At 39.5% G+C, this 15,000-nt stretch overlaps 2 protein-coding genes across 6 annotated transcripts in view; one reads left to right on the top strand and one right to left on the bottom strand.

The window, feature by feature from the left end:
• LOC113820205 (acid ceramidase) overlaps positions 1-253 on the bottom strand; it is a 31,501-nt gene extending 31,248 nt beyond the window's left edge. The window contains exon 1 of one of the 3 annotated variants that reach the window (XM_070116562.1): positions 85-253. In XM_070116562.1, the coding sequence (XP_069972663.1) occupies positions 85-156 (72 nt within the window). In that variant the 5' untranslated portion in view covers positions 157-253. The remainder of the gene's footprint in view (positions 1-84) is intronic. The other 2 variants (XM_070116565.1, XM_070116564.1) reach the window with 2 other exon arrangements.
• The window catches only part of msl-3 (male-specific lethal 3), a 20,828-nt gene continuing 6,038 nt past the window's right edge, over positions 211-15,000 (top strand). Inside the window, exons 1-4 of one of the 3 annotated variants that reach the window (XM_027372505.2) lie at positions 211-304; positions 13,216-13,391; positions 13,577-13,686; positions 14,428-14,469. In XM_027372505.2, coding sequence (XP_027228306.2) covers positions 280-304; positions 13,216-13,391; positions 13,577-13,686; positions 14,428-14,469 — 353 coding nt within the window. In that variant the 5' untranslated portion in view covers positions 211-279. Of the gene's footprint in view, positions 305-573; positions 703-12,991; positions 13,017-13,215; positions 13,392-13,576; positions 13,687-14,427; positions 14,470-15,000 lie in introns of those variants that run through there. The other 2 variants (XM_070116561.1, XM_027372504.2) reach the window with 2 other exon arrangements.

Raw genomic sequence — 15,000 nt, 5'->3', positions numbered from 1 at the left:
TGTGTACCCATTGCCTCTAAGTGTATATCTAACACAAAGAAATTTAATATCACTGCACAACGTTGCTAAGTCGCTATTACTTACTGGTAAATTATTACTGGGCTTCGAATTCACAAAACTAATTGTCGAGAGACACAACAGAACAATAATCTTCATGACGACGACTTCCCTCGCCTCGTTTCCGTTCTCCTCCAGGTCGAGTCGCACTCTGATGTCTTCGTCCTTCGTGCGTTGTTTACACCGTATCAGCTGAGACTGTCACATGACAGGCTTGCCAACATGCTCAACAAGGATTGCAATTTGTGTAATTTTCTCTATATTTTTGTTAGCGTATGAGTATTCGCTTTTTTCGGAAATCAGATGCAATGAATATCTTTCCTCTCCTTTTACCTGATCTTTGAAAATCTGTAAATGATAATTTCTTTTTGTCTTTTCTTTGTTCTCTGCTTTGGCAGGTAAAGACATACGGGGAATAAACCATATATCGAGATTTTTTTTCAATTTGAGATATGCTAAACGTTCATCATATGTGCAAATGAACAGTATCAAGCGAAAATTAACTCATGATTGATCTCTTTATAAGCACAGAAAAGGCTAATGCGCAGTGAGTAATTTTATATAGCGCATCTCTGCAGCTTCACATTATTTTAGATTGACGATCCTTTTCACACTGCTCTCACAACATAAACAAAACTGATTTAAGTAAGTGGTTTCATGAAAAATACACCCGTAGAGCTGTTTCTAAGTGTTGTATCGCTGGCTTTAATAGAAATATTAAATCATGAGATTCTGCTGTGCAATTTTAGACAAAGGACAAGACAATTTGTTTATGAGATAGATTTTTAACGGCCTATATACATAAAATGTTTTCCGAGCAACTAATTTTAGGAACGAGGTTTCGTATGAATTCAGTTTTTAAGCTCATTATGAAAGCCTTGTATAGGAAAAAGGGGAGTCATTTCACTGCATAATTTTTGTCTCAAACTGATTTGAAGTACAAGGTAAGCACTACATGGAATGGGAACGTTGATGGATTCAGTTCCTTCAGGGAAGAGGCCAAATAGAGAAAAGGCATAAATAAGGATGAATATCTTTAAAACCGGTCATATACATCTCTTGTATTGTGAAGATATTCATTCATTCTCATGCATACTTTTTCTACATCTGCCAACATGAATAGGGGTTCATATCTAGGGAAGCTTATAATTCAATAGTAAAAGTGGGTCAGCCTTCAGGACGACTGCAGGTCTCTACCATATTTTAAATGTCTTTACCAGACTGCACCCCTCTGATATTTAGTCCCCATTACTCCAGCCTACAACCTTGGAGGCACTCTTGGGAATCCACAGACATTGTGTTTGAACCAAAAACTTCTTAACTTGGAGGCTTTGGGAGTTTTTTTCTGACCGCAACCTGATCACCATGGACTTAGTCTCCTCATAATATTTGTCATGACCTATTTTTGTCATTTCTAATGTTATTCTTTGCCTGTGCATATTACATATATCAGTTTGTGTAGTTTTTCCCCACTTTCTAAAGTGTCTTTAAGATTTCCGTTATCTTTGTGCAGTCATTATGTAAATGCCTACCAATGAAAGTGTTCAATAATGCTGAAAGGAAGACTAAATTAATCTTATGCTGTGTTTGGAACTCCACGTCCTGCTTATCCAGACAAGTTGGACAAAATGTTTTGACCTTTCAGAACCTGTACTTTCTCCTCCTGAACAAGTTGTTCAACTTGTCCATCTTGCCCTCCTACAAAGCTAGGGGAGCAGGACGAGATGATGTCACAATAGTATTTGTATGTAAACACTGACAGTTGCAGGCAACCACAAGATATTGATGGGTAATTTATGGCCCTTTATTGATGTTATCAAAGGATATTTTTGTGTGTCAATTGCAGGTAAGTTAAATATACATCAAAGGAGTTACAAACTTTATGCAGCATGTAAAATAAAGACATCGGCTTGATAAAAGAGTGAGTGTTTACTCTTGAGCTGGTTGCATTCTGGGCAGCGAGGGTTTTGGAGGTTCCGAATGCGACCTTGTTGTCCTGCTGGTCCTGGACAAGTTGTCTTGATGAGGTAAGACGAGGAGTTTCGAACGCAGCATTAACAATGTTTTATTGGAACTTCACCTATGTTGTGGGAGAAGAGCAAACACGTCTAATCTCTCTCTTTCCAACACTATATTAACAAATTTAATCCGGGCACATCTAAATTTAGACGTTAGGCTGACTTGAATGGCAACTTACCTAGATGTGCGATGCATAGACTGGCCTGCACATACACTTTTGCATGGTATCAAGACACTCACTTTCATTGTTTAGCCATTTTCCGAGGTCTATAATCTCCTCAGGTAGTTTACACAATATGCAATCTGTGACTTTTTTTTTTTTTTTTTTTTTTATTATTATTCTTTTATTCAGTTTTCTAAAATACATTCTGTGCTGCCAGTAATGGCAGGCAGGAATAGGGTCATGGGTTAATATCTGTGGTATGGATGTACTAAGCTAGGGCAAATTGAAGATTATATCCTTGTAGAGGACAAAAAGTTGTAGTTGTCAGTACAAGAAATAATCTAAACATGAATGGTAATATCACAAATAATGGAAAATCATAATGGAAAGTGCCGTGTACACCCTAAGTCTTGGTACTCCCAAGTTTCAGCTTTTGCTGGCCATACTCAGGTGAAGACAGACTCACAATTTGGTTTTCTGGATCCAGATGCTTCACTGCCATCATGTGGACCTAAATGAAGGCATTCGGCTTACATGATCTGACACTGTGCCGGGTGTCCGGCTTGTATGCCAGGGGCAAAAGAACTGAGAAGACTCCATGCCTCCTTTTTGCAATGTTATTTTGTCTTTTTCGGAAGAAGTGTTTTTAGCTTATTTGTCAGTTACCAGTATCTATATTTGCCTTTTGATTTACTTTAGCCAGATGCTGATAGACTGTTTTCCTTGCACAGACTCCATATCATCTCTTTAGGGAGTCTATAACTCCGCAATAATAAGAAGAATAAGTAATGGGTTGGGTAAAAGTTAAAGAGAACGACACGCAGTGATAGAGGGAAATGGACACCACCATTTTATAGAGCAGAAGATGGGAATAGGATAGAATATAGTTTAAGCTGCAGTGGCCTCATAGTTACCGCTAAATGACGAAACTATACATTGCTATCGCCACTTAGATTCTAAGTCCCACTTCTTGTTTACCTTGCTTAGAATAATACAACACTGACTGTTTACACATTACTGCGATATCCAAAGTAGTTCATGTGTTACTATGTGCTTGTCAAAACGACATTTGGCTAATTATCAGTGTCTGCTGTTACACATTTATTCTCTTAAGGAGTCAATTAGTAAGCCCAAGTACTGCACCTGATTTCCCTATTCCTTGAATTTGAAGGATTTTTTTTTTTCTTTCTTTCTTTCTAATACTATTGATATTGGTTTTGTTATTATTTTTATTATTATTGACATTATGATTATTATAATGTTGTTAACTCAATAAAATGAAAAACAAATAAATAAAAGATGATAAAATGATAAGAATCTACCTGATATTATAGGAAAAGGGTATGCAGGTGAAATAGGTAGGACTAATAATTGACGCCTTGGTAACTAAGTGCTTATGGAGCCATCTATGTGTAGACACATTTATTAAACTAAAATTGCTCTGTATGTGGCATGTATTTTTGCCTCCCTGGGTGACTGGCTCAACTTCACTTTCTGCACATAGTCGTATTCACCCTTCACTTCCAGCCATGAGGGTCATGGTGAGCTGCCAAGCTCCTCATGATAGGTGAGGTTGATCTCCATAAGCCATAACTTCCTAGGTTGTTCCTCAGGCCTCCTCCACCGGAGACTGTCTCATGAAGAGACAACCTGATAAGCAAAGTCATCCACAGGGAAGTTGGTGCCCTTATTGGCTGAGTTGATGGGCCTGGATTATGCAGGTAACAGGTCCTGTGCCAACCTGTGCTGATCTCATGATGTAACTGTCGGTTGGATGCATGGCCCTGCTAACTATAACCCATGATTCAGTGCAAGAACAGTTATAAAAGGCATCAAGACAACTCTAAGGCACTAGACAGCATCCAGTTTTCACTTCATTAAAGCAAAACTCAGTATCAAGGCCTTGAATACGCATAGCTTGGTCCTCGTGCATAGGTACCGGCATCTCCAAATGCTCTTGCTAGATGGATAGAAGTCTAGTATATTTTCAGTGACTAAATATTTATTTTATCTTATTTTACAAATTATTAATTAGTATTTAGCAACTTCTGTAAGTCACTAGTAGGTACTAGTATATTGCAAATATATTTATTATTTCTTTTATGGCTGTTAATTAGCACAGACCTACAATAGATATGATCCTGATCATAATGATTGAAGGCATGAAGGATAATTTAGGATGTAAAAAAAAAAAAAAATAACTCCATATTTGTAGCACAATAATGTAATGTTTGATTATAATTGATACACTGAAATCTGTTACCTTAACAACACATCTCATCCTCCTTAACTGGCATCATAATGGATTTATACACCTTTAGCTTTGGATATAAGTACTGCCCATTATCCAGTCCATGTCAGTGTTAAAAGGCATTAGTGCAAGAACACAATCCTGCCTCACTCCTTAACCCCTACCATCTGGATGACGTGACCATAACGTCATGAAAATATGTTCACATGATGTGAACATGCCATCATGGGGAAATCTGGCAACACAAACCTCTTGAAGGGTGATTAGACTCATTTAGCATTTAGGAAGGGGCCTTTGCATTATTTTCATTGATAAATGAGTGTGAAATGTACCATCCGTGTGCCATGACTGTAATAGTACCAGCTCCAGGGAGGATGCTATTTTTATGCTCAAGATCCTATTTCTGGCCACTGAGACCAGTGGCACAGGTTATATTACAGAAAATTGAATATTACAAAAATATAAAATAAAGATGACAAATGAAAATTACTTATATTATTCTTGCACTGAGGTATGGACTACCTAGAGAGATGACAAATATGGATATAGGAAAATATAAAATGCTAAAAAAATGGTTATGCATAAAAGATATTGTTTGTGTGGATTGGCCATGAATGAATTGAGACTACTGTGGCCTCTGGTGCCTCTGAATGTGTCTCTGGTATGTTGCAGAAGGATGAGAGGAAGCAATTTGCTTGTTTTGCTGAGCAGTGTAATGTGTAATGATTGCTACTTAGTAGTACCAGACTGCCACATGGCAGCTAGGACAAACTGCAAACTGCAAGCTATGGGTTCACCTCCAGACTTTTGTAGTGCAGCAGGAATGAGCTGCTTGGCCATCCTTCAGTATGGAGATGACCTTCCTAACCTCTGTCAGGATAGGAGGTTACTCATTCAGGGCAGACTTGGCAATGAAATCACAATACCACCCATGTCCATGCTAATTGTCTGTGTCCCAAGTAAGAACAGCTTTCAATCTCCCCAACATAATTCCTGATGTGCTATTTGTTGTGAAGTCTCAGTAGTGTCAAGGGATCCCCAGCATGCAAAGTAGAGTTATGGACTCTGCAGATATATCAAATGATATGTGGTTGGGAGTATCCCAAACTGTTACAGGGTTGCATTTAGGTTGTTGAATGCTGTGAAGCAATTAGAGATGGCCACAGCAAGCCACTGAACACATTCCTCCTGCTGTCTGTCCAATTGAACACCCTGGGGTAGTCACTGGTTGGACAGAGGATTTGAAGTGGACAGGAGGGGAGCCACAACCAATCTGTAATCAGTGCCACAGAACTCTCCATTAAAGTTGACAATTCTGGACAATTCATTTTGTTAGTTTGATCACAGCCAGATACCACATTGAAATCACCTAGACCAATGGAAATATCCCATTGAAGACAGTTGTCTGCCACAGCAGGGAGTTTATTGTAGAACACATCTTTAAGATCAAACTCCCATTAGTAGGAGTGTACAGTAAGAGACATGGAGCCAAGTGAGTGCTTCTGTCTCAGTATCTTTATCTACTGGATCTGCCTCTGCTACTAAAGACTGAAGTTTACTTGAGATTGCTGTGGCTACCCTTTGGAGATGGGTCCACAGTTGTAGCCCAACTAGTTTAGGTGAAACCACACTCACATTGCTGCCAGGTCTTCTCACCTATAAGAGGGTAGCTATCTCCACCACCAGCTCTTTCAGTATTATCGTTTGAAGAAATTACCTAATATTAGTGAAAATATTGGCAACTGCTAAAAACAGATGACATGTAAAATTGCCTTGCTCTCCATGTCTGTTATAATTATTTATTTTAAATTTGATATTTAGAATATGGTGGTAGTACACTATTGTAACATGTTTCCTTGTGCATTTATAAAGATTATTTTAATGCATGCTGATTATTATTATTATATATATTTTTTTTTATGGAAAGATTGCCCATTTGTATTTGGGTGCTATGCATTCATTGTCACTGCTATAGAGACATTGTGTGTGTTTGTGTGTGTGCACTAAATGATTTCCGACAATAATTTCATGAAGGAAATAGCAAAACAGGTAAATAAAAATCAGTAGGACAGTAAGTTTTTAGACTTAATGATAGCAACTGATCTTGGATATAAAATCAGTCTTGTCTTTTCTTGTAATTTTAGATTTAAAAATGAATATTTTGAATTAGTGTGATTTTAAGTCTGGTTGAGAATTACTTTTATTTTTCTACTTATCATCAAGTGCAAATTATAAGAGTTTTTAATATCATAAGTACCAAAGTGCTGAGGACTTAACCCTAAAAAATATTTATTATTGCACCTAAAGATGCATTTTATTGAAATAAAGATACATCTCAGTGCAGCATTTCTGGAATGGGCAAGGGTCTCAGGGTCTCAATGAGAAAGGATTATTCAGCAATTAATAAAATCTAACTTGGAACCTTTATAACTTTTATCCCCCAATTCCTTCCTTGTTGTTGTGGGGGCATAGGATACGCTCACTGAGGCCTGATGTAGGGGATCACCCCTGCCTTGGACCTCAACCTGTGCCTCGCCTAATTTTGCATGGTGTTTTCTTCTTCCCCTTTCTTTTTTCTTCTTTTCTTCATCTCCTGTCCACTTCCTAGGGGGTGAAAGCCATGCTGAAAGGATGAAAGGCTGGCTTTGTGTCAGTCCTGAATGGCCTCCGTGGGCTGTGGGCACAGTATTCCCTTGGTTAATATGTCTATCCCTTATCGCTTCTAGAGACCCTGAGGGGTAGACCATTTCCTTTTCCCACTTATTTCAGGCTCACCATGGCCAATAATGAAAGTTTCATACCATTATTAGAGGCATTAGGGGTTGCCCCTTCATCAACTAGCATATCTAAATTTTTTTTCTTTGGTTTCCTGACCCTTGCCTTTCCTTTGACAACAGCTCCCATCACTAATGCGGATACTTCCTCCATGTTGTTTACTGACAACTCTATCCTTTCAGAACCATCCATCCAGGTCATCACTCAACCTTCAGAATGCACCCCCTCCTCTCTCTCTCCCAACATTATCCAATCCAGCTCCTACTGCACAGTCTTCTTCATTGTCTACCCCCTCCACCCTTATTACTATTCTTCATCCATATTATCATCTTCCCCATAGTAATACCTCACTCTACACCACCCCATCTTTTGTCTGGCCCTTATCCGTACACTGCTTCCACCTCTGCAAACCTTTTGAGTACTCTTTTTGGCCTAGAGAGTCGTTGTGATTCCCCCTACAGCTCCTTACTCAAACAGTACCCTTCTCTTCCAACAATGTCTTCAAAAACAAGTAGGCAAAGTTTCCTTTCACAGTTCATCTGATTGCCTCAGCCCTCGACTCAACTAATTTTGCATGGCCTTTTCTCCCTCCAGCTTTTTTGTTTCTATCCCTTCTACTATCTACATCCTAAGGTTTAATAGCTGTGCTGAAAAGATGAAAGGCTGACATTGTGCCAGTCCTGAACTGCCTGAGGGAACTATGGGCACAGTATTCCCATTTTAGTTGTCTTGCCCTTAACCCTCAAGGGGACGAGGGGTGGACTGTTTATTTCCCCAACATGGTCTAGGCTTCCTGTGGCCAGTAATGAAGATGTAATACCCTTATTAGGGGCATGCCCCTTCATCAAATAGCCCGCCAATTCAAACTCTCCCAGCTTCCCAACCCCAGGCTCTCCTTTGACCATGACTCCAAACACTGAAACTACTACCCACTCCTCAATGCCTACTAGTGCATTACCCACCTTAGCCGAGACTCAATCTCCAGAAGACATTCCTACTCTCCCAACTTCCTCAGCTTCATCACCTCTACCCATACAACCTTCTTCATCAAACACCCCATCCTCCCTTATTACTACCTTACAGCCTTATTCTCCATCTCTCCGTAATACTAATCCCCTCAACAACACTCCCTCTTCCACACGTCCCAGTCCTACCACCACCAAACCTACAAATATCTTAAATGCTCTATTTAGCCCAGCTAAATGGGACTGATTTTATGTGATTCCCCCTACAGCTCCTTACTCAGGCAACACTCTTCTCTTTCAACAATGCCTCCAAAAGCAAGTGGGCAGAGTCCCTTTCCGTACCCAACCCGATCATTCCTGTCTCATAACAATCACATCTGAATCCGAAGCTATTGCATTATCAAATCTAACTGATCTCTTTGGCAACCCCATTCCTGTAGAACCTCATCCAACTCTTAATACTTGTACCGGAACTGTCTCTATTTTCCCAGCAAGCTGCCCTATGGTTATCGATTGGTCAGATTGTGGAGAATACTTACTCGGCTGCCTCAAAGACCGTGATGTGATATCAGTACATTGCTACTCCATTGCTCCTAGAGGTCATCGAAAGAAACCCACCAACATTGCCAAAATTATTTTCCATACACATGACCCTCCCTTCCCTTCCCTACATTGGTGGACAATCCCTCCCTGTTCGACCATACCAACCTCCTCCCCGTCAATATCAAAACTGTTGGTGCTTTGGACATCCTGCTAAACATCACTGTTCCACAGACCGATGCCACCTATGTGCCCAACCCAGTCATAACCGATCAAACTGCTCTGCACAAACGCGCACATATGCTAATTGCAGTGGCCCTCATAATGTATTTTATAGAGGCTGTACCACTTACAAGTTTGAATTTGAGGTAGTAACTCTCAGATACAAAAATGATCTTGCTCTACATGAAGCTAGACAGGAAGCTCACCAACAAGGTTTCTCTCATACACCCTACTCTAGTAATCTCGCCTGCCCTGCCCCTCCCCCACCACCCCAAGATGTTCCTACACCCTCCCCTATACCTACTTACTTCCCTACTTCCACTTCTACATTCTACCCCTCCCAGTCAAATTCTTTTACCACTTTAAATCCAGACACTCAGCCCCAACACCATTCCCTCTCCCTCCCTGCACTGCCCGCATCAGACAGACTAAATGTTCTTCCACTACCGCACACTCACCTCCACCTACCTTTGCCTTTATTCCTCAGATACCAGTCTCCTCTTCCCCCCCTCATAAGAAAACCTATGTCTCACAAAACTCTCCAACCAACTCCACTGCAGAAACTATGGGAGATATTCAAAGCTATTTGCTTGAGACACAAGATCCCATAACTCATGCTCCCTCCACACTCAAAGTGACTGCCGATATCCATCCCCCTCCGACTCATATTCCCCCACACCTCTTCCTCCTACTCCCTCTCAACACAACCTAACCCCCTCAATTCCACCTACTACTGATATCCATCCTCCCGATATCCATCCTCCTGATACTACCAATATCCATCCTCCTGACACCGATCCTCCCCCTACTCAGATTTCCCCTACACCACTTTCTCTTACTCCCTCCCAACACAACCCCTCACCTCCAACTACATGTACATTCTCCCTCTCTCCATTCCCTCTATCATTTCCACTCCCTCCTGGATACACTCGTGAAACCCTTATGTAATTCCCTTACCTAGACCCACCGTAGCCCATTCACACAGTAACTCCTTTACCCATCTTTAACCTTTCAAGATTACTCTAGATAGTTGACTCATTGCAACTATCACCCTTCACCCCTCCTTTAATTCCTATAGTATTATATGACCTTAGATGTCTAGCACATTTATTTTGCTTTTTAACCATTAACCATAAACCATGACCATCAGGTCATGAAATTTTTTTGGATGAGGTGTGGGTAACATGAACATGCCATCATGGGATAGAATGGCTGTGGGCTGGGTGATGTTAACTTACTGTCATGAGCGAATGCCAGGGTAACAGAAAAGACTCGCCACAAATGCACAAACCTCTTGGAGTGAGATTAGACACCTTAGGCATATAGAAGGAGACTTTTGCATTATTCCCATTGATAGATCAGTGAAGAATGAAATGGTCTTGAGCCATGACTGGAAGAGCACTTGCTCCAGGGAGGATGCAATTTCCATGATCAGCATTGTATGACCGGTGGCCATCAAAATTGAATATTATGAAAAAATAAGATATGTGAGAAATAACAAAATGTTACTTTTTTTTCACTAAGTTATTTACTACATAGAGCAATGATATGGAGACTGTGCAAGGAAAATTATCTTTTTCCATCTTGATAAAGCAAATCAGAAGACAAATATAGACATTGATAAATGGCAAAAAGCTTTAAAAGTTTATGCAAAATAACATTGCAAGGAAGAGGCATATAGTCTTGTCACTGCACATGGCCTATGAGCCACATGCCTAGCAGAGCGCCCACTTATGTAACCTAATGGCAATATTTTCAGCCAGATGATTGCTTTGACGCAACCAGATCCAACAGGTTAATACTTGTACTGGAAGTGTTTCCTTCTCCCCCACTTATTGTCCTATCTACAACGAGGACTGGTCATCCTGTGAAAATGACTTGTTGACTATGATGTAGTGGCATTACAATGCTATACTATTCCTCCTAGAAGCCAGTGTAAATCCTACACCAATGTTGCTAAGATTAGCTTCCATAGACATGACCTCCCCATGAAGCTTATATCGGTGGAATGTCCTGTCCTGTCCAACCATACCAGGGTTTTTCTATCTCTACCTATTCTAAAACTGTCCTTTCTCCTGAACTATCCTACTTCTACTCCCCCTCTCCCCAAGTCAAATTCCTTTTCCAGTCTAAATCTAGATACTCCAATCTCTACCACTTCCCTAATGCCTACCCCTCCTTCTCGCTTTCCCTGTCACACCAGGCAACCTAAAAATCCTCTCCTAAACCCTCCCCCTCCTCTACTCCTTGGACATCTATCCCCTCTTCTCCTCAAAAGAATCTTTGTTTCTCAGACCTCCCCACCCAACTCCCTTCCAGGAACTCTTGAAGACTTTGTAAACATGACCCAAGAGAATGCTCCACTCCCTCATCCCCTCCAATCCTTTTATTCTTATTCCCTCAACATTGAAAGTATTTGCCAATATCCATCCTCCACCTCCTCAAGATCCCCCTACCCCTTTCCTCCTACTTTCTCACAGCACCCTCTCCTCTCCTCCATTCCATGCACTGTTCCCTGCACCATCCTCTCCTTCTCCATTCCATGCACCAGTCTCTCCTCCATTCCATGCACCATTCCCTCTTCTTTCCCCAATATGCTTACTGCTCCCACGTGGATACTCATGTGAATCCGTTCTATCTCAACAGCGTCTTCTGGATCCCTCACCTCCTGCTATTTTTCCTGTTATGTATTGACCTTCCCCAATCCCCTTATCTCTTTCCCCAGATTTTACTCCACCTACTTCTCCAACAGCCATCTCTACCCGAATTACCAGTTGATTGTTTCATAATGGCTCTTTTACTAGTTTTCTTTAGACAATGTTCCTCTTCCTCAGCTGCAGATACTCTCCATTTCATCCAGTCACCTTAAGCCCTTAACTCTTTCCTCTTTTGCTAATTTCTGCTTTTCTTCATTTGCTCCCCCACTTTACCCTTTTTGCTACCATACTATCATACTATCTAAAAGAGAGAGAGAGAGAGAGAGAGAGAGAGAGAGAGAGAGAGAGAGAGAGAGAGAGAGAGAGAGAGAGAGAGAGAGAGAGAGAGAGAGAGAGAGAGAGAGAGAGAGAGGGGGGGGGGGGAGGTAGGTAGGTAGGTAGGTAGGTAGGTGGGACAGAGGAGAGGAAAGAGAACAGGAGAGGGCTTTAGTGAAAGAAAACAAACTTTAAAGATTACGATGACCCTGGAGAGAGAGAGAGAGAGAGGTGTGGTAGAGGAGAGGAAATAGAATTGCAGAGGGGTTAGTGGAAGAAGAAATTTCTTCCTAGAACAAAGAGAATATCAAGTGGATGAAGGCATTCACAAGTGAACTCTGAGATTCATATATACATAGATAGATGTGTAAGGGGTTTTACAGTTCTCTCCAATGAAATTACTTTAGTTGCCCCACAGCTTTTGGAGTTTTGTGTATCAGTATTCAGACTTATGTAAGAATATTTAAAATGCCTAAAGAACAGATAACTTTTTTTTATCATGTAAAGGGTTGTTGTCAGTATAAAGGAGTGTTATCTGGCAACATTATAAATTTTTCTATGAACACTTCAGCAATTTGTGTGATAGTATTGAGACACCAGGTGACAGACACTCATTTCAGTCCAGTATATTGTCAAAATATATGATTGTTTTTGTGTTTTCACTTGACATGTTTTTGTGTTTTGTTTCACTTGATATTTTGATTTAATCTCAATTTTGATTTGTTACTTTATAGACAAAGATACAGTTCCCTTTTAGGATCAGCCATAAATAGACATTAACAATGTTTGTAGAATACACACCTCCTCACATCTCTAATAATAATAAAAAAATCATCAATAGAAGGGTGAGATTTAAGAAATAGGGCTTATTCCAAAGCAAGTTATTTTCGCAAGTGATGATCCAAATTTATAGCACATTATGAACTAGATATGTTGCCACCACTTAGATCAATCCATTTGCTCTATATAACAAAGTGATTTATGACTGTTTGTCCATTGGCTATTTTATGTAGAGTTTTACCATAGATATACCACAGGATATATGAATCACAGTAAGTATCCACTGAGAGTGTAGATAAAACCTTTTTGGACATAATTTAGAGAGAATAGGAAAATCATATGAAAAATACAAAAAAAGGTAGAGACATGTTTTGATGCAGGAACTTAAACATAAGAATTGATATGTCTCCAAATTTTATTTTTCATTCTATTTATTTGAGATTGAAACAACCTTTTATGTTTCCCTTACAGTCACTATGGTGTCTACCCGTGGAGTGAGAGTAAAGTTCAGTGAAGGAGAGAGAGTGCTGTGCTATGAACCTGATCCCACCAAGGCTAAAGTATTGTATGACTCAAAAGTCCTTGAAGTAGTATATAACAAAGATAACAAAGGCCGGAAGCAAGTTGAATATTTGATCCACTTTCAGGTATGAAAATGTTTAGGTACATCCTTTTGATATCCAAAATAGTATTCATCAATTTTTTTCTTATTGATTTTGGATAGATCTTTTATCACAGATAAGAGGACAGGCACTGACACTATTACTTATATATTTTTTTTCTCAGCAAATCCTAAAAGAATATGAGATGTTTGTTTTATTATCTTTTTCAGGGATGGAACGCATCATGGGATCGTTGTGTGTCTGAAGACTTAGTTCTCAAAGATACAGAAGAGAATAGGGAGCTGCAACGTCAGCTGGCAGACAAGGCGCATATCAAATTGTAAGGCCATTGTGTAAAGGATTAGTCTTTCTTTATGTTACGAATATGTGGTATAACTGATGTGCAGCAATATATTGTCCTATTTGATATGCAATATAATGTTTTTGCACCATGATGGCTTATCAGGGATTTACTTGATGAATTATTTTATTAGAGAATAATACCCATGAGAATGCAGATGTCACAGCTGCCTCTGTATTCGATAAACGTGACTGGCCACAGAATGCATTTTACTTGCGCATGTTAGTCAACCGCTGTATTTTCTTGTGAAACAGAACCAGTTGAAGTAGAGAGGCTTTAATAATTATACAAGAATTGTATTTTGAATTTATTCAGTTTTATTTTTCCAATGGAGTATCTAGGTTTTGGAGCTAGGGTTTAGAGTGAGGTGGTGTCCATGAACATATTCCTTACATCACTTGAAAGAAAGAAAGAAAGAAAAAAAATCACTACCTACCTACCTCCCTCTCTCTCTCTCTCTCTCTCTCTCTCTCTCTCTCTCTCTCTCTCTCTCTCTCTCTCTCTCTCTCTCTCTCTCTCTCTCTCTCTATCTATCTATATCTCCGTTCTCTCTCTCTCTCTCTCTCTCCCCCCCCCCCCCTCTCCCTCTCCCTCTCTCTTCAAAAACGCCTCTTTGGCGCAGATAAAAGTGCTTCATTTTATTTATATTTTAGAATGTTTTGATATGGCAAATAGAATTATATACAGCCGATCCTCTCTTAAATTCTGTTTCCTTTACAGATCCATTAAGTCCAATCGGGTGTTGATTGGAGGACCTCTATAGTAAGTAGTGATTTTCACTTATAGTTTTCAAAAATTCATTTCTGCTTGACTATTACTTTTTCATTTTCTTTCACTGTTTGCTTGTCTTATAGTTTTATTCTCTGTCCATGTATTGCATGTTGTATGTATTTCATCTGACAAAAATACGCTGTAGATCTATGGGATTTTCATATAAATATGTCAAAGAAAAAGGATATATGAGACTTTACTTGTATTACTGATATAATTATGAAAAGAGCAATCTTTAAAGCATAATTTAAGAGCCATTTGGTAAATTCAAAACTTATTAAGTCATAATCAAAGATATGAGATGGAAATGTTTGCATTGCTGATGTTAGACACTAAGGGTAAAAAACTTTGCATTTGATATATATTATAAGTTCCCTTATCCTTTGGCTTATAAAAAATTGTAGCTCAGATTTAATCATGATTTTCAAGCTATATCTCTCCCTTAGTGTGTTTCTCTAAACTACTGTACATTTTTGTTTTGTTTTGCCAATTCTGTTTACACATAAATGGTTTGACAAGCCT

Source organism: Penaeus vannamei, chromosome 39, assembly GCF_042767895.1.
Source record: "Penaeus vannamei isolate JL-2024 chromosome 39, ASM4276789v1, whole genome shotgun sequence".
In the NCBI taxonomy this organism is placed as follows: Eukaryota; Metazoa; Arthropoda; class Malacostraca; order Decapoda; family Penaeidae; genus Penaeus; species Penaeus vannamei.
This window is presented reverse-complemented; position numbering and strand designations above follow the sequence as displayed.